Raw genomic sequence first — 27143 nt, 5'->3', positions numbered from 1 at the left:
CTTGATTTTACACTCATTTCTGTGTGTCTCTGCCTCTCCATCCTCCTGCCCCAGGTGACCCCATCCCTCCTCGTACCCTGACAGAAGCTGGCACTATGTCTGTGTGCTACAGCGCTGCTTGGGATGCAAAGATCGTCACCAGTGCTTGGTGGGTTCATCATCATCAGGTGAGCTGTGACTGTTATTTTCAATCTTTGTTTCTCAAATGAAATGACTAATAGTAATAATAACAACAACAACAACAAAACAGCAAACATTTCAAAATATTAAAGCCGAAACAGTATGATCATTTCTACATTTTGATCATAGCATGTTGACAATAAAGTTTATCAATTCGAACATTAAATACCTCACATTTGAACTTTATTCAACTGAATATAGGTCAAAAAGGATTAACATTAGCAGTTTTTATTTATGTTTTACACACCGGTTGAGGTTGTAGCACTGACAACTGTGATAATTTTGGTCACTATAATCAAGATGTAGAAATGATCATACTGTTTCGGTTTTAATATTTTGAAATGTTTGCTGCTTTGCTGTTATTATTATTATTATGTGTAAGTGTAGTTTATAGTTTTTTGGTGACATGTTTTATAACTGTGCGGTTTTACATTAATTACTTGTGTTCAGGTATCTAAAACTGCTCCCACTGGAGAGTACCTGACCACTGGAAGCTTCATGATCAGAGGTGAGGCACACTAAAATTTAAGATTTATACATTTTTTAAGCACCAGAGCCAAATATAAGAAGTATAGTTGTAAATGGTGACATACAACCTAACCCTTGACCTATTTCTCACCAGGAAAGAAAAACTTCCTGCCACCTTCTTATTTGATCATGGGCTTTGGATTCCTCTTCAAGGTAAATACCATCGTGAGCTGTGAGTACATGTTTAATTATTTGTCTTTAAACAGTAAATTTCTATGTTTGTCTCCGCACAGGTTGATGAGCAGAGTGTGTTTCGGCACCGAGGGGAGAGAAAGGTGAAGACTGTAGAGGAGGACATTGAGGACGTGACATCCAAAGCTGCCGAGCTGTTAGACGAGGGAGAGGAGCTGATAGGTAGCAAACACCGAATATTCATCTTTATTTACTGTGTATGCAACAGCCACAATCAGCTGATTCTGTTGCCTGTGCAGGTGACGACAGCAGTAATGAAGATCAGGGTGAGGAAAGAGCGGGAGGCGATGGAGAGAAGGAAAAGAAGATTAAAAAGGTGTCTGAGGGGGATGAAGATGACGCTGTTCCTGTGGAGCCGGCGTCAGATGCAAAGATGATGCTGACAGAGCCGAACAATGCGACGGTGGAGGCAGAGGAGGATGGAGAGGGAGAGAGCGGGGAGGAGACGGAGATGAAGAATGAAGAAAGTGAAGAATTCAGCTTTCCGGATACGACCATCTCCCTCTCTCATATTCAGCCCAGCAGGTAACGTTTCTACCGCTACACACTGACACAAACAAGCTTTCTACAAACTTATTATTCATTACGTTACTTACTGAAATTGTCTTTTTATTTCCAGGAGTACTCAGAACCCTGGTTTCAAAAAAGAAGTGACCACTCAGGTAATTCGCTGTCATCTAAGGCCACATACATTTTTTTTTTTATTATTAGTCAGTTATTATTATTTTATTTATTATTTTTTATTATTATTTTTATTACTCAATATCATTCATTCTTTGGTTTCTCTTCAGGTTGAGGCAGACTCACAGGGGAGGAAACACATGACTGCCAAGCAGAGAAGGTAAATAAATGGAGTGAAATACAAAAAAGCTTAGCATGTGCATCTTCCTGTTAGGCTCAAACCACAAACCTAAGAGGCTGTCAGCAACAGGTGCAACAAACGGAGAAAAGCAGTATGCAGAGGACGATTTATGTGAAAATCTCTGATCGTCCAGTCCTTGATTTAGTCCTCGGGTGTTTTTGTCTTTGCCACTAGAGAAGAGAAGAAGAAGAAGCAGAAACAGGACGGGTTCGACACTGAGGAGAAGACTGAGATTTCGCCATCTGGATCAGCTGTCGATCAGGGGTCCAAAGGTGGAGGAGGCCCCTCCCAGCAGCCACCGAAGAGAGGCCAAAGGGTAACAGACACGTGTGATAAGATAAGATGTAGTGTTCTTGAGACTGAATCTAAAACAAAGTGATACAACCTTCAACCAGTCAATGGTGCTTTTAAGTTCACAAATCTTTCCAAAAATGGAGGGAAAACAACTGAGAAATCCAACACTTGAACACTGAGAAAAAAGCAATAAAACCTTAAAGAAACTACAGCAAAGACACAATATATTTGGAGGAAAACGATGCTAGTATAGTTATTAAAAGCATGAGTAGTAGTATCCATATAAAGTACATATAAAACTCTCTCTCTCTCTCTCCATATATATCTATATCTATATATATATATAGTCAGCTAAAAGAAGGCTGTATATAAGAGAATTAAATTTTTTCTTGTTCTAAGTGCTACATTGGCTGTATTTCTGTCTCAATAGCACAATCTGGATGCATACTGTATCAAATGCAAGAACAAAATAACATCTCGGATAAAGTGAAAATGTGAGAAGGACTTTATTTGATGGTTCAACCTTGAACCTGAACTGATCCTCTGTTGCTTCTGTGTCTTTGTTCCTGTTGTCACTGCAGAACAAGTTAAAGAAGATCAAAGAGAAGTACAAAGACCAGGATGAAGAGGACAGGGAGCTGATGATGCAACTGCTCGGGGTGAGGATGAATAAAAAACGAATCCGGCCTTTACAATGTGCTGTGCAGTACAGTTACATTGCCATCATACCATCTAAAAAAAACGTTTGTTTTTTTAAAACTTTATTTATACTTTTTCCAGTAAATATACACACCAACATTTTAGCACACCCACCCCATCCCCCCGGAGTCCTTAGACATGAATAAATAAATACAAAATTATACAGGAATATAGATATAATATATAAAAAATGTATAAAGAAAAAACAAGATTAGATTGTTTTTTACAATTTGAACCGCTCAGTTGTATACCTGTTATCAAAAGATACTGCATTTACACATATAAACATGCCTACATACGTCCATGCGTAAACAGGCATATACGGCATACACACATATAAAGATATGTACATACAAACACATCTCAACACACATATTTAAGTACTTAAGGAATATGCACATCTTCTTTTAACAAGTGAAGAACAGGCTCGTTGACAATGTCACGTAAATGAGGCACTCAAAAAATCTGCAATTGTTTTAGTAACAGCAGTTCAGGTCTAAACCGCTGTTGTGTGTGAGTCCTCGAGACTAACACAATAAATAACAGCATAACCGCTTTTCCTCTGCAGTCAGCTGGCTCTGCCAAGGAGGAGAAGGATAAGGGAAAGAAAGGGAAGAAGGGGAAGGGCAAAGATGAACCTGTCAAAAAGCCAGCCCCTCAGAAACAACCCCCAAAAACTCGAAACGCAGAGGCTGCAGTGAAGAAACCAGAGCAGACAGGAGGAGAGGAGGGTGATGAGGAGAGAGGAGAGGCGGGAGGTCCTGCTGGGCAGGAGGACAAGGTACGTGACGCAACAATGGTCCAACAGCAACATCTGAAATGTATCATTTGTCTAGTTATGTTGACAAAATTACCTGCATAGAAAAACTTAAAAATTATCTCTCCATCACTCTGTCCATTTTGATACATAGAATTTGATTCTACTCCATGCTCTCATTTATAACATGCATATTTACATATGTTTTAAATTTTTAATCAATGTTGTCCCCTCTCTCAGGAGGACGATGTGGACCAGGACAACCCTGGAGCAGAGGTGGGTCCTTAACGTAAAACGTTAATGTAAAAATCATCATTCCCTCTGTGATAAGTCACCTGATTTTGGTTTTCCTTTGTGTTGCCTCAGGAAGCAGAGAATCTGCTCACCTCTCTAACAGGACAGCCTCATGTGGAAGACGTGCTGCTGTTTGCTGTGCCGGTCTGTGCTCCGTACACAGCCCTGTCCAACTACAAGTATGTGTACTTTTTTTTACGTTTGTTGTGTGTGTGTGTAAGACACAAAGTGAAGTTTCCTGGGACTAAATGGCTTATTTGTGTTTTGCAGACACAAAGTGAAACTGACACCAGGTTCTCAGAAGAAAGGAAAAGGTGAGAATAGTTAGTGATTAAAATATTCATTAAACCGTTTTTGAATGTTGAAGTCAAAATATTACTTTTGAAATCTTTTTTTTGTCCCCACCAGCCGCACGCACTGCAGTTTTGAGCTTTATGAAAGCCAGAGATGCCTCAACCAGAGAAAAAGACCTGTTCCGCAGCGTCAAGGTAAAGACGTTAACTGCATTTTATGATATTTCTTTGTCTTATTGATAGTTTAATTAATAACCATAAGCAGAACTATCATAATTATAGCTGACTGATGATTGAATGTAGTCGTTGATTCATTCACTCTCGCACAATGTTGAGCAAACAGCAGGTGTAATTCCAACAACACTTTTATGAGGATGTGCAAATGTGTGTGTGTGTGTGGGTGAGAGAGACAAAGAGTGTGTGTGTTTGTTTGTGTGTGTTGGTGTGAGTGTGAACGCTGCAAGAGACAAAGGTAAATTAGCTGACAACATTTGCTACACCAAGATGCCGGATTCAAGAGGGCCTCAAAATGGGGGCGTACCTGACTATGTGGGTGGGGGGACGGGAACTTTTCCTTCTCTGTGTGCTTATGCTGTGAGTAGATGTTGATGTGGTTTAAAATGTATTAATGGTTCAGTCTCTGCTGGGCGGTTCCAAGGATACAGGAAGAGGCTGGTCCTGGTGTCCTGACAGAGATAGAAGTTCAGTGCTAACATGCCATATTATGATGTTTTTGGTGTAATTTTTTAAAATTTTTTGCTAGACTATAGTACTGCTTTGTGGGTCATGTTTTCGACATGCCACATAACGGTGTTTTTGTCAGATTTTGCAACATACCATGCAATGGCTATTTTATGCTATTTTGAAGTGTTTTCAGCTGCTTTTGGGACGTGTCATATTTGGACATTTTTGACATACTATAGCCTTGCCTCTTCTGTCTTTTTTTTACATGCATTGTTTCGCTGTTTTTGGCCGTATTTGCAACATTCTATGCTATGGCGTGTTGTCGCAGGCTATTTTATGCTGTTTTGAGGTGTGTTTAGCTGTTTTTGGGACATGTCATAATTTGACATTTTTTCCATACTATAGCCTTGCCTTTTCGGTCATTTTTTGGACATGCAGTATTAGCATGTTTTTGGCCGTTTTTGCAACATTCAATGCTATGGCGTGTTTTGACACGCTATTTTAAGTTGTTTTTAAGTATTTTCAGCTGTTTTTGAGAGATGTCATATTTTGACATTTTTCCATACTATAGCCTTGCCTTTTCAGTCCATTTTTGGACATGCAGTATTAGCTTGCTTTTGTCCGTTTTTAAAACATTGTATGCTATGGTGTGTTTTGGCACGCTATTTTAAGCTTTTTTGAGGTATTTTCAACTGTTTTTAGGACATGTCATATTTTGACATTTTTCTATACTATAGCCTTGCCTTTTCGGTCATTTTTTGGACATTCGGTCATTTTTTGGACATTCAGTATTAGCATGTTTTTGGCTGTTTTTGCAACATTCTATTCTACGGTGTATTTTGGCACGCTATTTTAAGCTGTTTTGAGGTGTTTTAAGCTGTTTTTGGGACATGTCATATTTTGACATTTTTCCATACTATAGCCTTGCCTTTTCGATCATTTTTTGGACATGCATTATTTCGTTGTTTTTGGCCGTTTTTGCAACATTCTATGTTACGGTGTGTTTTGGCACACTATTTTAAGCTGTTTTGAGGTGTTTTCAACTGTTTTTGGGACATGTCATATTTTGAAATTATTCCATACTATAGCCTTGCCTTTTCGGTCATTTTTTGGACATGCAGTATTAGCATGTTTTTGGCTGTTTTTGCAACATTCTATGCTACGGCGTGTTTTGGCACGCAATTTTAAACTTTTTTTGAGGTGTTTTAAGCTGTTTTTGGGACATGTCATATTTTGAAAATTTTCCATACTATAGCCTTGCCTTTTCGGTCATTTTTTGGACATGCAGTATTAGCATGTTTTTGGCCGTTTTTCAACATTCTATGCTACAGCGTGTTTTGGCACGCAATTTTAAGCTGTTTTCAGGTGTTTTCAGCTGTTTTTGGGATATGTCATATTTTGAAATTTTTTCCATACTATAGCCTTGCCTTTTCGGTCATTTTTTGGACATGCATTATTTCGCTGTTTTTGGTTGTTTTTGCAACATTCTATGCTACGGCGTGTTTTTGCACGCAATTTTAAGCTATTTTGAGGTGTTTTCAGCAGTTTTTGGGACATGTCATATTTTGACATTTTTCCATACTATAGCCTTGCCTTTTCGGTCATTTTTTGGACATGCATTATTGGCATGTTTTTGGCCGTTTTTGCAACATTCTATGCTACGGCGTGTTTTGGCACGCTATTTTAAGCTGTTTTGAGGTGTTTTCAGCAGTTTTTGGGACATGTCATATTTTGAAATTTTTCCATACTATAGCCTTGCCTTTTCAGTCATTTTTTGGACATTCAGTATTAGCATGTTTTTGGCCGTTTTTGCAACATTCTGTGTTACGGTGTGTTTTGGCACGCTATTTTAAGCTGTTTTCAGGTGTTTTCAGCAGTTTTTGGGACATGTCATATTTTGAAATTTTTCCATACTATAGCCTTGCCGTTTCGGTCATTTTTTGGACATTCAGTATTAGCATGTTTTGGCCGTTTTTGCAACATTCTATGCTACGGTGTGTTTTGGCACGCTATTTTCAACTTTTTTGAGGTGTTTTAAGCTGTTTTTGGGACATGTCATATTTTGACATTTTTCCATACTATAGCCTTGCCTTTTCGGTCATTTTTTGGACATGCAGTATTAGCATGTTTTTGGCCGTTTTTGCAACATTCTATGCAACAGCGTGTCTTGGCAGGCTATTTTAAGCTGATTTGAGGTGTTTTCAGCAGTTTTTGGGACATGTCATATTTTGAGATTTTTCCATACTATAGCCTTGCCTTTTCGATCATTTTTTGGACATTCAGTATTAGCATGTTTTTGGCTGTTTTTGCAACATTCTATATTACGGTGTATTTTGGCACGCTATTTTAAGCTGTTTTCAGGTGTTTTCAGCTGTTTTTGGGCCATGTCATATTTTGACATTTTTCCATACTATAGCCTTGCCTTTTCGGTCATTTTTTGGACATTCAGTATTAGCATGTTTTTGGCTGTTTTTGCAACATTCTATGCTACGGCGTGTTTTGGCACGCTATTTTAAACTTTTTTGAGGTGTTTTAAGCTGTTTTTGGGACATGTCATATTTTGACATTTTTCCATACTATAGCCTTGCCTTTTCGGTCATTTTTTGGACATGCAGTATTAGCATGTTTCTGGCTGTTTTTGCAACATTCTATGCTACGGCATGCTTTGGCATGCTATTTTAAGCTGGTTTGAGGTGTTTTCAGCAGTTTTTGGGACATGTCATATTTTGACATTTTTCCATACTATAGCCTTGCCTTTTTGGTCATTTTTTGGACATGCAGTATTAGCATGTTTTTGGCCGTTTTTGCAACATTCTATGCCATGGCGTGTCTTGGCAGGCTATTTTAAGCTGGTTTGAGGTGTTTTAAGCTGTTTTTGGGACATGTCATATTTTGACATTTTTCCATACTATAGCCTTGCCTTTTCGGTCATTTTTTGGACATGCAGTATTAGCATGTTTTTGGCCGTTTTTGCAACATTCTATGCCATGGCGTGTCTTGGCAGGCTATTTTAAGCTGGTTTGAGGTGTTTTAAGCTGTTTTTGGGACATGTCATATTTTGACATTTTTCCATACTATAGCCTTGCCTTTTTGGTCATTTTTTGGACATGCATTATTTCGCTGTTTTTGGTTGTTTTTGCAACATTCTATGCTACGGCGTGTTTTGGCACGCAATTTTAAGCTGTTTTGAGGTGTTTTCAGCAGTTTTTGGGACATGTCACATTTTGAAATTTTTCCATACTATAGCCTTGCCTTTTCGGTCATTTTTTGGACATGCAGTATTAGCATGTTTCTGGCTGTTTTTGCAACATTCTATGCTACGGTGTGCTTTGGCACGCTATTTTAAGCTGGTTTGAGGTGTTTTAAGCTGTTTTTGGGACATGTCATATTTTGACATTTTTCCATACTATAGCCTTGCCTTTTTGGTCATTTTTTGGACATGCATTATTTCGCTGTTTTTGGTTGTTTTTGCAACATTCTATGCTACGGCGTGTTTTGGCACGCAATTTTAAGCTGTTTTGAGGTGTTTTCAGCAGTTTTTGGGACATGTCACATTTTGAAATTTTTCCATACTATAGCCTTGCCTTTTCAGTCATTTTTTGGACATGCAGTATTAGCATGTTTCTGGCTGTTTTTGCAACATTCTATGCTACGGTGTGCTTTGGCACGCTATTTTAAGCTGGTTTGAGGTGTTTTAAGCTGTTTTTGGGATATGTCATATTTTGACATTTTTCCATACTATAGCCTTGCCTTTTTGGTCATTTTTTGGACATGCATTATTTCGCTGTTTTTGGTTGTTTTTGCAACATTCTATGCTACGGCGTGTTTTGGCACGCAATTTTAAGCTGTTTTGAGGTGTTTTCAGCAGTTTTTGGGACATGTCACATTTTGAAATTTTTCCATACTATAGCCTTGCCTTTTCGGTCATTTTTTGGACATGCAGTATTAGCATGTTTCTGGCTGTTTTTGCAACATTCTATGCTACGGTGTGCTTTGGCATGCTATTTTAAGCTGGTTTGAGGTGTTTTAAGCTGTTTTTGGGACATGTCATATTTTGACATTTTTCCATACTATAGCCTTGCCTTTTCGGTGATTTTTTGGACATGCAGTATTAGCATGTTTCTGGCTGTTTTTGCAACATTCTATGCTACGGCGTGTTTTGGCACGCTATTTTAAACTTTTTTGAGGTGTTTTAAGCTGTTTTTGGGACATGTCATATTTTGACATTTTTCCATACTATAGCCTTGCCTTTTTGGTCATTTTTTGGACATGCAGTATTAGCATGTTTTTGGCCGTTTTTGCAACATTCTATGCCATGGCGTGTCTTGGCAGGCTATTTTAAGCTGGTTTGAGGTGTTTTAAGCTGTTTTTGGGACATGTCATATTTTGACATTTTTCCATACTATAGCCTTGCCTTTTTGGTCATTTTTGGACATGCAGTATTAGCATGTTTTTGGCCGTTTTTGCAACATTCTATGCCATGGCGTGTCTTGGCAGGCTATTTTAAGCTGGTTTGAGGTGTTTTCAGCAGTTTTTGGGACATGTCATATTTTGACATTTTTCCATACTATAGCCTTGCCTTTTGGTCATTTTTGGACATGCATTATTTCGCTGTTTTTGGTTGTTTTTTCAACATTCTATGCTACGGCGTGTTTTGGCACGCAATTTTAAGCTGTTTTGAGGTGTTTTAAGCTGTTTTTGGGACATGTCATATTTTGACATTTTTCCATACTATAGCCTTGCCTTTTTGGTCATTTTTTGGACATGCATTATTTCGCTGTTTTTGGTTGTTTTTGCAACATTCTATGCTACGGCGTGTTTTGGCACGCAATTTTAAGCTGTTTTGAGGTGTTTTCAGCAGTTTTTGGGACATGTCACATTTTGAAATTTTTCCATACTATAGCCTTGCCTTTTTGGTCATTTTTTGGACATGCAGTATTAGCATGTTTCTGGCTGTTTTTGCAACATTCTATGCTACGGTGTGCTTTGGCACGCTATTTTAAGCTGGTTTGAGGTGTTTTAAGCTGTTTTTGGGATATGTCATATTTTGACATTTTTCCATACTATAGCCTTGCCTTTTTGGTCATTTTTTGGACATGCAGTATTAGCATGTTTTTGGTTGTTTTTGCAACATTCTATGCTACGGCGTGTTTTGTACGCATAATTTTAAGCTGTTTTGAGGTGTTTTCAGCAGTTTTGGGACATGTCATATTTTGACATTTTTCCATACTATAGCCTTGCCTTTTGGTCATTTTTTGGACATGCAGTATTAGCATGTTTTTGGCCGTTTTTGCAACATTCTATGCCATGGCGTGTCTTGGCAGGCTATTTTAAGCTGGTTTGAGGTGTTTTAAGCTGTTTTTGGGACATGTCATATTTTGACATTTTTCCATACTATAGCCTTGCCTTTTTGGTCATTTTTTGGACATGCAGTATTAGCATGTTTTTGGCCGTTTTTGCAACATTCTATGCCATGGCGTGTCTTGGCAGGCTATTTTAAGCTGGTTTGAGGTGTTTTAAGCTGTTTTTGGGACATATGTCATATTTTGACATTTTTCCATACTATAGCCTTGCCTTTTTGGTCATTTTTGGACATGCATTATTAGCTGTTTTTGGTTGTTTTTGCAACATTCTATGCTACGGCGTGTTTTGGCACGCAATTTTAAGCTGTTTTGAGGTGTTTTCAGCAGTTTTTGGGACATGTCACATTTTGAAATTTTTCCATACTATAGCCTTGCCTTTTCGGTCATTTTTTGGACATGCAGTATTAGCATGTTTCTGGCTGTTTTTGCAACATTCTATGCTACGGTGTGCTTTGGCACGCTATTTTAAGCTGGTTTGAGGTGTTTTAAGCTGTTTTTGGGACATGTCATATTTTGACATTTTTCCATACTATAGCCTTGCCTTTTTGGTCATTTTTTGGACATGCATTATTTCGCTGTTTTTGGTTGTTTTTGCAACATTCTATGCTACGGCGTGTTTTGGCACGCAATTTTAAGCTGTTTTGAGGTGTTTTCAGCAGTTTTTGGGACATGTCACATTTTGAAATTTTTCCATACTATAGCCTTGCCTTTTCAGTCATTTTTTGGACATGCAGTATTAGCATGTTTCTGGCTGTTTTTGCAACATTCTATGCTACGGTGTGCTTTGGCACGCTATTTTAAGCTGGTTTGAGGTGTTTTAAGCTGTTTTTGGGATATGTCATATTTTGACATTTTTCCATACTATAGCCTTGCCTTTTTGGTCATTTTTTGGACATGCAGTATTTAGCTGTTTTTGGTTGTTTTGCAACATTCTATGCTACGGCGTGTTTTGGCACGCAATTTTAAGCTGTTTTGAGGTGTTTTCAGCAGTTTTTGGGACATGTCACATTTTGAAATTTTTCCATACTATAGCCTTGCCTTTTCGGTCATTTTTTGGACATGCAGTATTAGCATGTTTCTGGCTGTTTTTGCAACATTCTATGCTACGGTGTGCTTTGGCATGCTATTTTAAGCTGGTTTGAGGTGTTTTAAGCTGTTTTTGGGACATGTCATATTTTGACATTTTTCCATACTATAGCCTTGCCTTTTCGGTCATTTTTTGGACATGCAGTATTAGCATGTTTTTGGCCGTTTTTGCAACATTCTATGCTACGGCGTGTTTTGGCACGCTATTTTAAGCTGGTTTGAGGTGTTTTAAGCTGTTTTTGGGATATGTCATATTTTGACATTTTTCCATACTATAGCCTTGCCTTTTTGGTCATTTTTTGGACATGCAGTATTAGCATGTTTTTGGTTGTTTTTGCAACATTCTATGCTACGGCGTGTTTTGGCACGCAATTTTAAGCTGTTTTGAGGTGTTTTCAGCAGTTTTTGGGACATGTCACATTTTGAAATTTTTCCATACTATAGCCTTGCCTTTTCGGTCATTTTTTGGACATGCAGTATTAGCATGTTTTTGGCCGTTTTTGCAACATTCTATGCTACGGCGTGTTTTGGCACGCTATTTTAAGCTGGTTTGAGGTGTTTTAAGCTGTTTTTGGGATATGTCATATTTTGACATTTTTCCATACTATAGCCTTGCCTTTTTGGTCATTTTTTGGACATGCATTATTTCGCTGTTTTTGGTTGTTTTTGCAACATTCTATGCTACGGCGTGTTTTGGCACGCTATTTTAAGCTGGTTTGAGGTGTTTTAAGCTGTTTTTGGGACATGTCATATTTTGACATTTTTCCATACTATAGCCTTGCCTTTTTGGTCATTTTTTGGACATGCATTATTTCGCTGTTTTTGGTTGTTTTTGCAACATTCTATGCTACGGTGTGCTTTGGCATGCTATTTTAAGCTGGTTTGAGGTGTTTTAAGCTGTTTTTGGGACATGTCATATTTTGACATTTTTCCATACTATAGCCTTGCCTTTTTGGTCATTTTTTGGACATGCAGTATTAGCATGTTTTTGGTTGTTTTTGCAACATTCTATGCTACGGCGTGTTTTGGCACGCAATTTTAAGCTGTTTTGAGGTGTTTTCAGCAGTTTTTGGGACATGTCACATTTTGAAATTTTTCCATACTATAGCCTTGCCTTTTCGGTCATTTTTTGGACATGCAGTATTAGCATGTTTTTGGCCGTTTTTGCAACATTCTATGCTACGGCGTGTTTTGGCACGCTATTTTAAGCTGGTTTGAGGTGTTTTAAGCTGTTTTTGGGACATGTCATATTTTGACATTTTTCCATACTATAGCCTTGCCTTTTTGGTCATTTTTTGGACATGCATTATTTCGCTGTTTTTGGTTGTTTTTGCAACATTCTATGCTACGGCGTGTTTTGGCACGCAATTTTAAGCTGTTTTGAGGTGTTTTCAGCAGTTTTTGGGACATGTCACATTTTGAAATTTTTCCATACTATAGCCTTGCCTTTTCGGTCATTTTTTGGACATGCAGTATTAGCATGTTTTTGGCCGTTTTTGCAACATTCTATGCTACGGCGTGTTTTGGCACGCTATTTTAAGCTGGTTTGAGGTGTTTTAAGCAGTTTTTGGGATATGTCACATTTTGAAATTTTTCCATACTATAGCCTTGCCTTTTTGGTCATTTTTTGGACATGCATTATTTCGCTGTTTTTGGTTGTTTTTGCAACATTCTATGCTACGGCGTGTTTTGGCACGCTATTTTAAGCTGGTTTGAGGTGTTTTAAGCTGTTTTTGGGACATGTCATATTTTGACATTTTTCCATACTATAGCCTTGCCTTTTTGGTCATTTTTTGGACATGCATTATTTCGCTGTTTTTGGTTGTTTTTGCAACATTCTATGCTACGGCGTGTTTTGGCACGCTATTTTAAGCTGTTTTGAGGTGTTTTAAGCTGTTTTTGGGACATGTCATATTTTGAAATTTTTCCATACTATAGCCTTGCCTTTTCAGTCATTTTTTGGACATGCAGTATTAGCATGTTTCTGGCTGTTTTTGCAACATTCTATGCTACGGTGTGCTTTGGCACGCTATTTTAAGCTGGTTTGAGGTGTTTTAAGCTGTTTTTGGGATATGTCATATTTTGACATTTTTCCATACTATAGCCTTGCCTTTTTGGTCATTTTTTGGACATGCATTATTTAGCTGTTTTGGTTGTTTTGCAACATTCTATGCACTGGTGTGTTTTGTACATAATTTTAAGCTGTTTTGAGGTGTTTTCAGCAGTTTTTGGGACATGTCACATTTTGAAATTTTTCCATACTATAGCCTTGCCTTTTCGGTCATTTTTTGGACATGCAGTATTAGCATGTTTCTGGCTGTTTTTGCAACATTCTATGCTACGGTGTGCTTTGGCATGCTATTTTAAGCTGGTTTGAGGTGTTTTAAGCTGTTTTTGGGACATGTCATATTTTGACATTTTTCCATACTATAGCCTTGCCTTTTCGGTCATTTTTTGGACATGCAGTATTAGCATGTTTTTGGTTGTTTTTGCAACATTCTATGCTTTCTGGCGTGTTTTGTACGCATAATTTTAAGCTGTTTTGAGGTGTTTTCAGCAGTTTTTGGGACATGTCACATTTTGAAATTTTTCCATACTATAGCCTTGCCTTTTCGGTCATTTTTTGGACATGCAGTATTAGCATGTTTTTGGCCGTTTTGCAACATTCTATGCTTTCTGGCGTGTTTTGTACGCTATTTTAAGCTGGTTTGAGGTGTTTTAAGCTGTTTTTGGGATATGTCATATTTTGACATTTTTCCATACTATAGCCTTGCCTTTTGGTCATTTTTGGACATGCATTATTTAGCTGTTTTTGGTTGTTTTGCAACATTCTATGCTTTCTGGCGTGTTTTGTACGCATAATTTTAAGCTGTTTTGAGGTGTTTTCAGCAGTTTTTGGGACATGTCACATTTTGAAATTTTTCCATACTATAGCCTTGCCTTTTCAGTCATTTTTTGGACATGCAGTATTAGCATGTTTCTGGCTGTTTTTGCAACATTCTATGCTACGGTGTGCTTTGGCACGCTATTTTAAGCTGGTTTGAGGTGTTTTAAGCTGTTTTTGGGATATGTCATATTTTGACATTTTTCCATACTATAGCCTTGCCTTTTTGGTCATTTTTTGGACATGCAGTATTAGCATGTTTTTGGTTGTTTTGCAACATTCTATGCTACTGGCGTGTTTTGGCACGCAATTTTAAGCTGTTTTGAGGTGTTTTCAGCAGTTTTTGGGACATGTCACATTTTGAAATTTTTCCATACTATAGCCTTGCCTTTTCGGTCATTTTTTGGACATGCAGTATTAGCATGTTTTTGGCCGTTTTTGCAACATTCTATGCTACGGCGTGTTTTGTACGCTATTTTAAGCTGGTTTGAGGTGTTTTAAGCTGTTTTTGGGATATGTCATATTTTGACATTTTTCCATACTATAGCCTTGCCTTTTTGGTCATTTTTTGGACATGCATTATTTCGCTGTTTTTGGTTGTTTTTGCAACATTCTATGCTTTCTGGCGTGTTTTGTACGCTATTTTAAGCTGGTTTGAGGTGTTTTAAGCTGTTTTTGGGACATGTCATATTTTGACATTTTTCCATACTATAGCCTTGCCTTTTTGGTCATTTTTTGGACATGCATTATTTCGCTGTTTTTGGTTGTTTTTGCAACATTCTATGCTTTCTGGCGTGTTTGTACATAATTTTAAGCTGTTTTGAGGTGTTTTCAGCAGTTTTTGGGACATGTCACATTTTGAAATTTTTCCATACTATAGCCTTGCCTTTTCGGTCATTTTTGGACATGCAGTATTAGCATGTTTCTGGCTGTTTTTGCAACATTCTATGCTACGGTGTGCTTTGGCATGCTATTTTAAGCTGGTTTGAGGTGTTTTAAGCTGTTTTTGGGACATGTCATATTTTGACATTTTTCCATACTATAGCCTTGCCTTTTCGGTCATTTTTGGACATGCAGTATTAGCATGTTTTGGCCGTTTGCAACATTCTATGCTTTCTGGCGTGTTTTGGCACGCAATTTTAAGCTGTTTTGAGGTGTTTTCAGCAGTTTTTGGGACATGTCACATTTTGAAATTTTTCCATACTATAGCCTTGCCTTTTCGGTCATTTTTTGGACATGCAGTATTTCGCTGTTTTTGGTTGTTTTTGCAACATTCTATGCTCTGGCGTGTTTGTACGCTATTTTAAGCTGGTTTGAGGTGTTTTAAGCTGTTTTGGGACATGTCATATTTTGACATTTTTCCATACTATAGCCTTGCCTTTTGGTCATTTTTGGACATGCATTATTTCGCTGTTTTTGGTTGTTTTGCAACATTCTATGCTTTCTGGCGTGTTTTGTACGCATAATTTTAAGCTGTTTTGAGGTGTTTTCAGCAGTTTTGGGACATGTCACATTTTGAAATTTTTCCATACTATAGCCTTGCCTTTTCGGTCATTTTTGGACATGCAGTATTAGCATGTTTTTGGCCGTTTTGCAACATTCTATGCTCTGGCGTGTTTGTACGCTATTTTAAGCTGGTTTGAGGTGTTTTAAGCAGTTTTTGGGATATGTCACATTTTGAAATTTTTCCATACTATAGCCTTGCCTTTTTGGTCATTTTTTGGACATGCATTATTTCGCTGTTTTTGGTTGTTTTTGCAACATTCTATGCTACGGCGTGTTTTGTACGCTATTTTAAGCTGTTTTGAGGTGTTTTAAGCTGTTTTTGGGACATGTCATATTTTGACATTTTTCCATACTATAGCCTTGCCTTTTCGGTCATTTTTTGGACATGCATTATTTTGCTGTTTTGGGCCGTTTTTGCAACATTGTATACTACGGCGTGTTTTGGCACGCTATTTTATGCAGTTTTGAGGTGTTTTAAGCTGTTTTTGGGACATGTCATATTTTGAAATTTTTCCATACTATAGCCTTGCCTTTTTGGTCATTTTTTGGACATGCATTATTTCGCTGTTTTTGGTTGTTTTGCAACATTCTATGCTTTCTGGCGTGTTTTGTACGCATAATTTTAAGCTGTTTTGAGGTGTTTTCAGCAGTTTTGGGACATGTCACATTTTGAAATTTTCCATACTATAGCCTTGCCTTTTCAGTCATTTTTGGACATGCAGTATTAGCATGTTTTTGGCCGTTTTTGCAACATTCTATGCTACGGCGTGTTTTGGCACGCTATTTTAAGCTGGTTTGAGGTGTTTTAAGCTGTTTTTGGGATATGTCATATTTTGACATTTTTCCATACTATAGCCTTGCCTTTTTGGTCATTTTTTGGACATGCATTATTTCGCTGTTTTTGGTTGTTTTTGCAACATTCTATACTCTGGCGTGTTTGTACGCTATTTTAAGCTGGTTTGAGGTGTTTTAAGCTGTTTTTGGGACATGTCATATTTTGACATTTTTCCATACTATAGCCTTGCCTTTTTGGTCATTTTTTGGACATGCATTATTTCGCTGTTTTTGGTTGTTTTTGCAACATTCTATGCTTTCTGGCGTGTTTGTACGCAATTTTAAGCTGTTTTGAGGTGTTTTCAGCAGTTTTGGGACATGTCACATTTTGAAATTTTTCCATACTATAGCCTTGCCTTTTCGGTCATTTTTGGACATGCAGTATTAGCATGTTTCTGGCTGTTTTGCAACATTCTATGCTACGGTGTGCTTTGGCATGCTATTTTAAGCTGGTTTGAGGTGTTTTAAGCTGTTTTTGGGACATGTCATATTTTGACATTTTTCCATACTATAGCCTTGCCTTTTCGGTCATTTTTGGACATGCAGTATTAGCATGTTTTGGTTGTTTTGCAACATTCTATGCTACTGGCGTGTTTTGTACGCTATTTTAAGCTAGTTTGAGGTGTTTTAAGCTGTTTTTGGGACATGTCATATTTTGACATTTTCCATACTATAGCCTTGCCTTTTTGGTCATTTTTGGACATGCATTATTTACGCTGTTTTTGGTTGTTTTGCAACATTCTATGCTTTCTGGCGTGTTTGGCACGCAATTTTAAGCTGTTTTGAGGTGTTTTCAGCAGTTTTTGGGACATGTCACATTTTGAAATTTTTCCATACTATAGCCTTGCCTTTTCGGTCATTTTTTGGACATGCAGTATTAGCATGTTTCTGGCTGTTTTTGCAACATTCTATGCTACGGTGTGCTTTGGCATGCTATTTTAAGCTGGTTTGAGGTGTTTTAAGCTGTTTTTGGGACATGTCATATTTTGACATTTTTCCATACTATAGCCTTGCCTTTTCGGTCATTTTTTGGACATGCAGTATTAGCATGTTTTTGGCGTTTTGCAACATTCTATGCTCTGGCGTGTTTTGCACGCTATTTTAAGCTGGTTTGAGGTGTTTTAAGCTGTTTTTGGGACATGTCATATTTTGACATTTTTCCATACTATAGCCTTGCCTTTTTGGTCATTTTTTGGACATGCATTATTTCGCTTTTTTTGGTTTTTTTTGCAACATTCTATGCTACGGCGTGTTTTGGCACGCTATTTTAAGCTGTTTTGAGGTGTTTTCAGCAGTTTTTGGGACATGTCACATTTTGAAATTTTTCCATACTATAGCCTTGCCTTTTCGGTCATTTTTTGGACATGCAGTATTAGCATGTTTCTGGCTATTTTTGCAACATTCTATGCTACAGCGTGTTTTGGCACGCAATTTTAAGCTGTTTTGAGGTGTTTTAAGCTGCTTCTGGGACATGTCATATTTTGACATTTTTGCCCCACAATAGCATTGCCTTTTTGGCCATTTTTTAAAAATAATTTCTCTGATCACTCATTAAATGAATAATTATCACCAAAATTACCATATTAATACTTAATAGTGTGTGAGTCACTCACTTTTGTACAACGTTAAGCGGACAGGAAGTATGATTTCAAAAACATTTATTCAATAAAACAAGCAATGCTGAACAAAACACACAATCTATCCTTACTGCTAGTATATATATACGTTGATTTACAACTGTGGATCTGTAAATGTGTGTGTGTGTAAGAGAGAGAGAAACAAAGAGAAGGTGTGTGTTGGTGTGAGCGCGAACACATTAAGAGGCAGAGGTTGATTGAGTAACAACAGAAGCTACAACTTGATGCCACAGTCAAGATGTTGGACCAAAGTTGGCCGCAGAACGAGGTCAGCCTTAGCTGACTTTGTGGTCGGTCAGACAAAGGAAGAAAGAAAAGGCAGGAACTTTAAGTTCCTTCTCTGTGTGCTTCTGTTGAGAGCCAATTTCTGAGTGCATGTATGTGATCTAATATATATATGGTGCTTTAGTTTGTAAAAAGGTTATTTAGTGTCATGTATGCCCCTGTCTGTGTGAGGCATTAACAAACTTAATCCCAGACAAACCAATAACCCAATAACAAGTGATCAGAACAACAACTCATTTGATAGCATTAACATCAATACGTTACACATGACAAAAGACAAAGTAAACATCCTTGTCCAGGCTGTACATATGTCCTAATGCTATGCCCAGATGTTACTTGCCAGTACAGCAGTGGTAGAAGAGTTCTTTGGGTTGCTGGCTGAAGGAAAGAGGTTTCGGTTCAGTCACTTCTGTGCAGTTCCAAGGATCCAGACGGAGGCTGGCCGGTCCTGGTGTCCTTACAGTGATAGCAGTTTAGTGCTATCTTGGTTCTGTTCTCCTTTGCTTAACTTATGGGAAGTCTCTATGAACTTGGAAATTAGAGTTTAGGCATGCTATTTTATGCTGTTGTGAGGTGTTTTCAGCAGGTTTTGAGACATGTCATATTTTGACATTTTTGCCATACTATAGCCTTGCCATTTCGGTCATTTTTTTGACATGCATTATTAATGTGTTTTTTGACATTTTTGCAACATTCTATGCTATGGTGTGTCTTGGCAGGCTATTTTATCTTGTTTTTAATTGTTTTCAACAGTTTTTGGGAAGTCTCATATTTCAACATTTTTGCCATACTATAGCCTTGCCTTTTCGTTCATTTTTTGACATACATGATTATGCTGTTTTAATGCTGCTGACACCTCAAAACAGCATAAAAATAGCCTGCCAAGATACGCCATAGCATAGAATGTTGCAAAAATAGCCAGAAACATGCTAATACTGCATGTCCAAAAAATGACCGAAAAGGCAAGGCTATAGTATGGAAAAATTTCAAAATGTGACATGTCCCAAAAACTGCTGAAAACACCTCAAAACAGCTTAAAATTGCGTGCCAAAACACGCCGTAGCATAGAATGTTGCAAAAACAACCAAAAACAGCGAAATAATGCATGTCCAAAAAATGACCAAAAAGGCAAGGCTATAGTATGGAAAAATGTCAAAATATGACATGTCCCAAAAACAGCTTAAAACACCTCAAACCAACTTAAAATAGCGTTAAAACACTAGCATAGAATGTTGCAAAACGGCCAAAAACATGCTAATACTGCATGTCCAAAAATGACCGAAAAGGCAAGGCTATAGTATGGAAAAATTTCAAAATGTGACATGTCCCAAAAACTGCTGAAAACACCTCAAAACAGCTTAAAATTGCGTGCCAAAACACGCCATAGCATAGAATGTTGCAAAAACAACCAAAAACAGCGAAATAATGCATGTCCAAAAAATGACCAAAAAGGCAAGGCTATAGTATGGAAAAATGTCAAAATATGACGTGTCCCAAAAACAGCTTAAAACACCTCAAACCAGCTTAAAATAGCGTGCCAAAACACGCCGTAGCATAGAATGTTGCAAAAACAACCAAAAACAGCGAAATAATGCATGTCCAAAAAATGACCAAAAAGGCAAGGCTATAGTATGGAAAAATGTCAAAATATGACATGTCCCAAAAACAGCTTAAAACACCTCAAAACAGCTTAAAATAGCGTGCAAAACACGCCATAGCATAGAATGTTGCAAAAACAACCAGAAACATGCTAATAATGCATGTCCAAAAAATGACCAAAAAGGCAAGGCTATAGTATGGAAAAATGTCATAAAATGACATGTCCCAAAAACAGCTGAATACACCTCAAAACAGCATAAAATAGCCTGCCAAGACACACCACAGCACAGAATGTTGCAAAAACAACCAAAAACAGCTAATAATGCATGTCCAAAAATGACCGAAAAGGCAAGGCTATAGTATGGAAAATATGTCAAAACATGACATGTCCAAAAAATAGTTGAAAACACCTCAAAACAGCAAAAAATGGCCTGCCAAGACACGCCATAGCATAGAATGTTGCAAAAACTGCCAAAAAGACGCTAATAATGCATGTCCAAAAAATGACCGAAAAGGCAAGGCTATAGTATGGCAAAAATGTCAAAATATGACATGTCCCAAAAACAGCTGAAAACACCTCAAAACAGCATGAAATAGCCTGCCAAGACACGCCATAGTATAGAATGTTGCAAAACAACCAAAAAACAGCATAATAATGCATGTCCAAAAATGACCGAAAAGGCAAGGCTATAGTATGGCAAAAATGTCAAAATATGACATGTCCCCAAAAACAGCTGAAAACATCTCAAAATAGCATAAAATAGCCTACCAAGACACACCTTGGCATAGAATGGTGCTAAAATGACCAAAAACATCATAATCATGCATGTCAAAAAATTGACCGAAAAGGCAAGGCTATAGTATGGCAAAAATGTAGAAAAATGACATGTCCCAAAAACAGCTGAAAACAACATAAAATAGCATAAAATAGCCTGCAAAGACATGCCATAGCATAGAATGGTGCTAAAACGGCCAAAAACAAGTAAATAATGCATGTCCAAAAATGACCAAAAAGGCAAGGCTATAGTATGGCAAAAATGTCAAAATATGACATGTCCGCAAAACAGCTGAAAACACCTCAAAATAGCATAAAATAGCTTGCAAAGACACACCTTGGCATAGAATGTTGCTAAAACAACCAAAACATCATAAATAATGCATGTCCAAAAATTGACCAAAAGGCAAGGCTATAGTATGGCAAAAATGTCAAAATATGACATGTCCCAAAACAGCTGAAAACATCTCAAAATAGCATAAAATAGCCTGCCAAGACACACCATAGCATAGAATGTTGCAAAATGACCAAAACAAGTAAATAATGCATGTCCAAAAAAATTGACTGAAAAGGCAAGGCTATAGTATGGCAAAAATGTCAAAATATGACATGTCCCAAAAACAGCTGAAAACAACATAAAATAGCATAAAATAGCCTGCAAAGACACACCATAGCATAGAATGTTGCATAAACGGCTAAAAAACAAGTAAAATAATGCATGTCCAAAAAATGACCAAAAAGGCAAGGCTATAGTATGGCAAAAAATTCGAAATATGACGTGTCCCCAAAACAGCTGAAAACATCTCAAAATAGCATAAAATAGCTTGCCAAGACACACCTTGGCATAGAATGGTGCTAAAACGACCAAAAACATCATAATTATGCATGTCCAAAAAATGACCAAAAAGGCAAGGCTATAGTATGGCAAAAATGTCGAAATATGACATGTCCCAAAAACAGCTGAAAACATCTCAAAACAGCATAAAATAGCCTGCCAAGACACGCCATAGCATAGAATGTTGCATAAACGGCTAAAAAACAAGTAAAATAATGCATGTCAAAAAATTGACCGAAAAGGCAAGGCTATAGTATGGCAAAAATGTCGAAATATGACATGTCCCAAAAACAGCTGAAACCACCTCAAAACAGCATAAAATAGCCTGCCAAGACACACCATAGCATAGAATGTTGCATAAACGGCTAAAAAACAAGTAAAATAATGCATGTCCAAAAAATGACCGAAAAGGCAAGGCTATAGTATGGCAAAAAATTCGAAATATGACATGTCCCCAAAACAGCTGAAAACATCTCAAAATAGCATAAAATAGCTTGCCAAGACACACCTTGGCATAGAATGGTGCTAAAACGACCAAAGACATCATAATTATGCATGTCAAAAAATTGACCGAAATGCAAGGCTATAGTATGGCAAAAATGTCGAAATATGACATGTCCCCAAAACAGCTGAAAACATCTCAAAATAGCATAAAATAGCCTACCAAGACACACCTTGGCATAGAATGGTGCTAAAATGACCAAAAACATCATAATCATGCATGTCAAAAAATTGACTGAAAAGGCAAGGCTATAGTATGGCAAAAATGTAGAAAAATGACATGTCCCAAAAACAGCTGAAAACAACATAAAATAGCATGAAATAGCCTGCCAAGACACACCATAGCATAGAATGTTGCATAAACGGCTAAAAAACAAGTAAAATAATGCATGTCCAAAAAATGACCGAAAAGGCAAGGCTATAGTATGGCAAAAAATTCGAAATATGACATGTCCCCAAAACAGCTGAAAACATCTCAAAATAGCATAAAATAGCTTGCCAAGACACACCGTGGCATAGAATGGTGCTAAAACGACCAAAAACATCATAATTATGCATGTCAAAAAATTGACCGAAACCCAAGGCTATAGTATGGCAAAAATGTCGAAATATGACATGTCCCAAAAACAGCTGAAACCACCTCAAAACAGCATAAAATAGCCTGCCAAGACACACCATAGCATAGAATGTTGCATAAACGGCTAAAAAACAAGTAAAATAATGCATGTCAAAAAAATGACCGAAAAGGCAAGTCTATAGTATGGCAAAAATGTCGAAATATGACATGTCCCAAAAACAGCTGAAACCACCTCAAAACAGCATAAAATAGCCTGCCAAGACATACCATAGCATAGAATGTTGCATAAACGGCTAAAAAACAAGTAAAATAATGTATGTCAAAAAAATGAGCGAAAAGGCAAGGCTATAGTTTGGCAAAAAAATTGAAATATGACATGTCCCAAAAACAGCTGAAAACATCTCAAAACAGCATAAAATAGCCTGCCAAGACACACCATAGCATAGAATGTTGCATAAACGGCCAAAAACAGCATAATTGTGCATGTCAAAAAAATGACCGAAAAGGCAAGGCTATAGTATGGCAAAAATGTCGAAATATGACGTCCCAAAAACAGCTGAAACCACCTCAAAACAGCATAAAATAGCCTGCCAAGACACACCATAGCATAGAATGTTGCATACACGGCTAAAAAACAAGTAAAATAATGCATGTCCAAAAAATGACCGAAAAGGCAAGGCTATAGTATGGCAAAAAATTTGAAATATGACATGTCCCAAAAACAGCTGAAAACATCTCAAAACAGCATAAAATAGCCTGCCAATAGCCATAGCATAGAATGGTGGTAAAACAACCAAAAACAGCATAATTATGCATGTCAAAAAAATGACCGAAAAGGCAAGGCTATAGTATGGCAAAAATGTCGAAATATGACATGTCCTAAAAACAGCTGAAAACACTTCAAAACAGCATAAAATAGCCTGCCAAGACACGCCATAGCATAGAATGTTGCATAAACGGCTAAAAAACAAGGAAAGTAATGCATGTCCAAAAAGTGACCGAAAAGGCAAGGCTATAGTATGGCAAAAAATTTGAAATATGACATGTCCCAAAAACAGCTGAAAACATCTCAAAACAGCATAAAATAGCCTGCCAAGACACACCATAGCATAGAATGTTGCATAAACGGCTAAAAAACAAGGAAAGTAATGCATGTCCAAAAAGTGACCGAAAAGGCAAGGCTATAGTATGGCAAAAATGTCAAAATATGACATGTCCCAAAAACAGCTGAAAACATCTCAAAACAGCATAAAATAGCCTGCCAAGACACACCATAGCATAGAATGTTGCATAAACGGCTAAAAAACAAGGAAAGTAATGCATGTCCAAAAAGTGACCGAAAAGGCAAGGCTATAGTATGGCAAAAATGTCAAAATATGACATGTCCCAAAAACAGCTGAAAACATCTCAAAACAGCATAAAATAGCCTGCCAAGACACACCATAGCATAGAATGTTGCATAAACGGCTAAAAAACAAGGAAAGTAATGCATGTCAAAAAAATGACCGAAAAGGCAAGGCTATAGTATGGCAAAAAATTTGAAATATGACATGTCCCAAAAACAGCTGAAAACATCTCAAAACAGCATAAAATAGCCTGCCAAGACACGCCATAGCATAGAATGTTGCATAAACAGCCAAAAACAGCACAATTATGCATGTCAAAAAAATGACCGAAAAGGCAAGGCTATAGTATGGCAAAAAATGTCGAAATATGACATGTCCCAAAAACAGCTGAAACCACCTCAAAACAGCATAAAATAGCCTGCCAAGACACGCCATAGCATAGAATGTTGCATAAACGGCTAAAAAACAAGTAAAATAATGCATGTCCAAAAAATGACCGAAAAGGCAAGGCTATAGTATGGCAAAAAATTTGAAATATGACATGTCCCAAAAAAAGCTGAAAACATCTCAAAAGGGCATAAAATAGCCTGCCAAGACACACCTTGGCATAGAATGGTGCTAAAACGACCAAAAACATCATAATCATGCATGTCAAAAAAATGATCGAAAAGGCAAGGCTATAGTATGGCAAAAATGTCAAAATATGACATGTCCCAAAAACAGCTGAAAACATCTCAAAACAGCATAAAATAGCCTGCCAAGACACACCATAGCATAGAATGTTGCATAAACGGCCAAAAACAGCATAATTATGCATGTCAAAAAATTGACCGATAAGGCAAGGCTATAGTATGGCAAAAATGTAGAAAAATAACATGTCCCAAAAACAGCTGAAAACACCATAAAATAGCCTGCCAAGACACACCATAGCATAGAATGTTGCATAAACGGTTAAAAAACAAGTAAAATAATGCATGTCCAAAAAATGACCAAAAAGGCAAGGCTATAAATATGACATGTCCCAAAAACAGCTGAAAACATCTCAAAACAGCATAAAATAGCCTGCCAAGACACGCCATAGCATAGAATGGTGGTAAAACAACCAAAAACAGCATAGTCATGCATGTCAAAAAAATGACCGAAAAGGCAAGGCTATAGTATGGCAAAAAAGTTGAAATATGACATGTCCCAAAAACAGCTGAAACCACCTCAAAACAGCATAAAATAGCCTGCCAAGACACACCATAGCATAGAATGTTGCATACACGGCTAAAAAACAAGTAAAATAATGCATGTCCAAAAAATGACCGAAAAGGCAAGGCTATAGTATGGCAAAAAATTTGAAATATGACATGTCCCAAAAACAGCTGAAAACATCTCAAAACAGCATAAAATAGCCTGCCAAGACACACCATAGCATAGAATGTTGCATAAACGGCTAAAAAACAAGGAAAGTAATGCATGTCCAAAAAGTGACCGAAAAGGCAAGGCTATAGTATGGCAAAAATGTCAAAATATGACATGTCCCAAAAACAGCTGAAAACATCTCAAAACAGCATAAAATAGCCTGCCAAGACACACCATAGCATAGAATGTTGCATAAACGGCTAAAAAACAAGGAAAGTAATGCATGTCAAAAAAATGACCGAAAAGGCAAGGCTATAGTTTGGCAAAAAATTTGAAATATGACATGTCCCAAAAACAGCTGAAAACATCTCAAAACAGCATAAAATAGCCTGCCAAGACACACCTTGGCATAGAATGGTGCTAAAACGACCAAAAACATCATAATCATGCATGTCAAAAAAATGATCGAAAAGGCAAGGCTATAGTATGGCAAAAATGTCAAAATATGACATGTCCCAAAAACAGCTGAAAACATCTCAAAACAGCATAAAATAGCCTGCCAAGACACACCATAGCATAGAATGTTGCATAAACGGCCAAAAACAGCATAATTATGCATGTCAAAAAATTGACCGATAAGGCAAGGCTATAGTATGGCAAAAATGTAGAAAAATAACATGTCCCAAAAACAGCTGAAAACACCATAAAATAGCCTGCCAAGACACACCATAGCATAGAATGTTGCATAAACGGTTAAAAAACAAGTAAAATAACGCATGTCCAAAAAATGACCAAAAAGGCAAGGCTATAAATATGACATGTCCCAAAAACAGCTGAAAACATCTCAAAACAGCATAAAATAGCCTGCCAAGACACGCCATAGCATAGAATGGTGGTAAAACAACCAAAAACAGCATAGTCATGCATGTCAAAAAAATGACCGAAAAGGCAAGGCTATAGTATGGCAAAAAAGTTGAAATATGACATGTCCCAAAAACAGCTGAAACCACCTCAAAACAGCATAAAATAGCCTGCCAAGACACACCATAGCATAGAATGTTGCATACACGGCTAAAAAACAAGTAAAATAATGCATGTCCAAAAAATGACCGAAAAGGCAAGGCTATAGTATGGCAAAAAATTTGAAATATGACATGTCCCAAAAACAGCTGAAAACATCTCAAAACAGCATAAAATAGCCTGCCAAGACACACCATAGCATAGAATGTTGCATAAACGGCTAAAAAACAAGGAAAGTAATGCATGTCAAAAAAATGACCGAAAAGGCAAGGCTATAGTTTGGCAAAAAATTTGAAATATGACATGTCCCAAAAACAGCTGAAAACATCTCAAAACAGCATAAAATAGCCTGCCAAGACACGCCATAGCATAGAATGTTGCATAAACAGCCAAAAACAGCACAATTATGCATGTCAAAAAAATGACCGAAAAGGCAATGCTATAGTATGGCAAAAATGTCGAAATATGACATGTCCCAAAAAAAGCTGAAAACATCTCAAAAGGGCATAAAATAGCCTGCCAAGACACACCTTGGCATAGAATGGTGCTAAAACGACCAAAAACATCATAATCATGCATGTCAAAAAAATGATCGAAAAGGCAAGGCTATAGTATGGCAAAAATGTCAAAATATGACATGTCCCAAAAACAGCTGAAAACATCTCAAAACAGCATAAAATAGCCTGCCAAGACACACCATAGCATAGAATGTTGCATAAACGGCCAAAAACAGCATAATTATGCATGTCAAAAAATTGACCGATA

At 37.3% G+C, this 27143-nt stretch overlaps 1 protein-coding gene across 1 annotated transcript in view; it reads left to right on the top strand.

The window, feature by feature from the left end:
- Positions 1 to 27143, top strand: part of nemf (nuclear export mediator factor) — a 40703-nt gene that overhangs the window by 5414 nt on the left and 8146 nt on the right. Inside the window, exons 18-31 of the mRNA XM_088087138.1 lie at positions 55 to 167; positions 631 to 688; positions 803 to 861; positions 942 to 1062; positions 1140 to 1425; positions 1520 to 1562; positions 1692 to 1741; positions 1937 to 2078; positions 2638 to 2715; positions 3324 to 3536; positions 3753 to 3788; positions 3879 to 3985; positions 4077 to 4120; positions 4215 to 4294. Of these exons, the coding sequence (XP_087943264.1) occupies positions 55 to 167; positions 631 to 688; positions 803 to 861; positions 942 to 1062; positions 1140 to 1425; positions 1520 to 1562; positions 1692 to 1741; positions 1937 to 2078; positions 2638 to 2715; positions 3324 to 3536; positions 3753 to 3788; positions 3879 to 3985; positions 4077 to 4120; positions 4215 to 4294 (1430 nt within the window). The remainder of the gene's footprint in view (positions 1 to 54; positions 168 to 630; positions 689 to 802; positions 862 to 941; positions 1063 to 1139; positions 1426 to 1519; positions 1563 to 1691; positions 1742 to 1936; positions 2079 to 2637; positions 2716 to 3323; positions 3537 to 3752; positions 3789 to 3878; positions 3986 to 4076; positions 4121 to 4214; positions 4295 to 27143) is intronic.

The sequence above is a fragment of the Plectropomus leopardus genome, chromosome 14 (assembly GCF_026936395.1).
Source record: "Plectropomus leopardus strain MGB_pleo_1.0 chromosome 14, ASM2693639v1, whole genome shotgun sequence".
Classification (NCBI taxonomy): domain Eukaryota; kingdom Metazoa; phylum Chordata; class Actinopteri; order Perciformes; family Serranidae; genus Plectropomus; species Plectropomus leopardus.
This window is presented reverse-complemented; position numbering and strand designations above follow the sequence as displayed.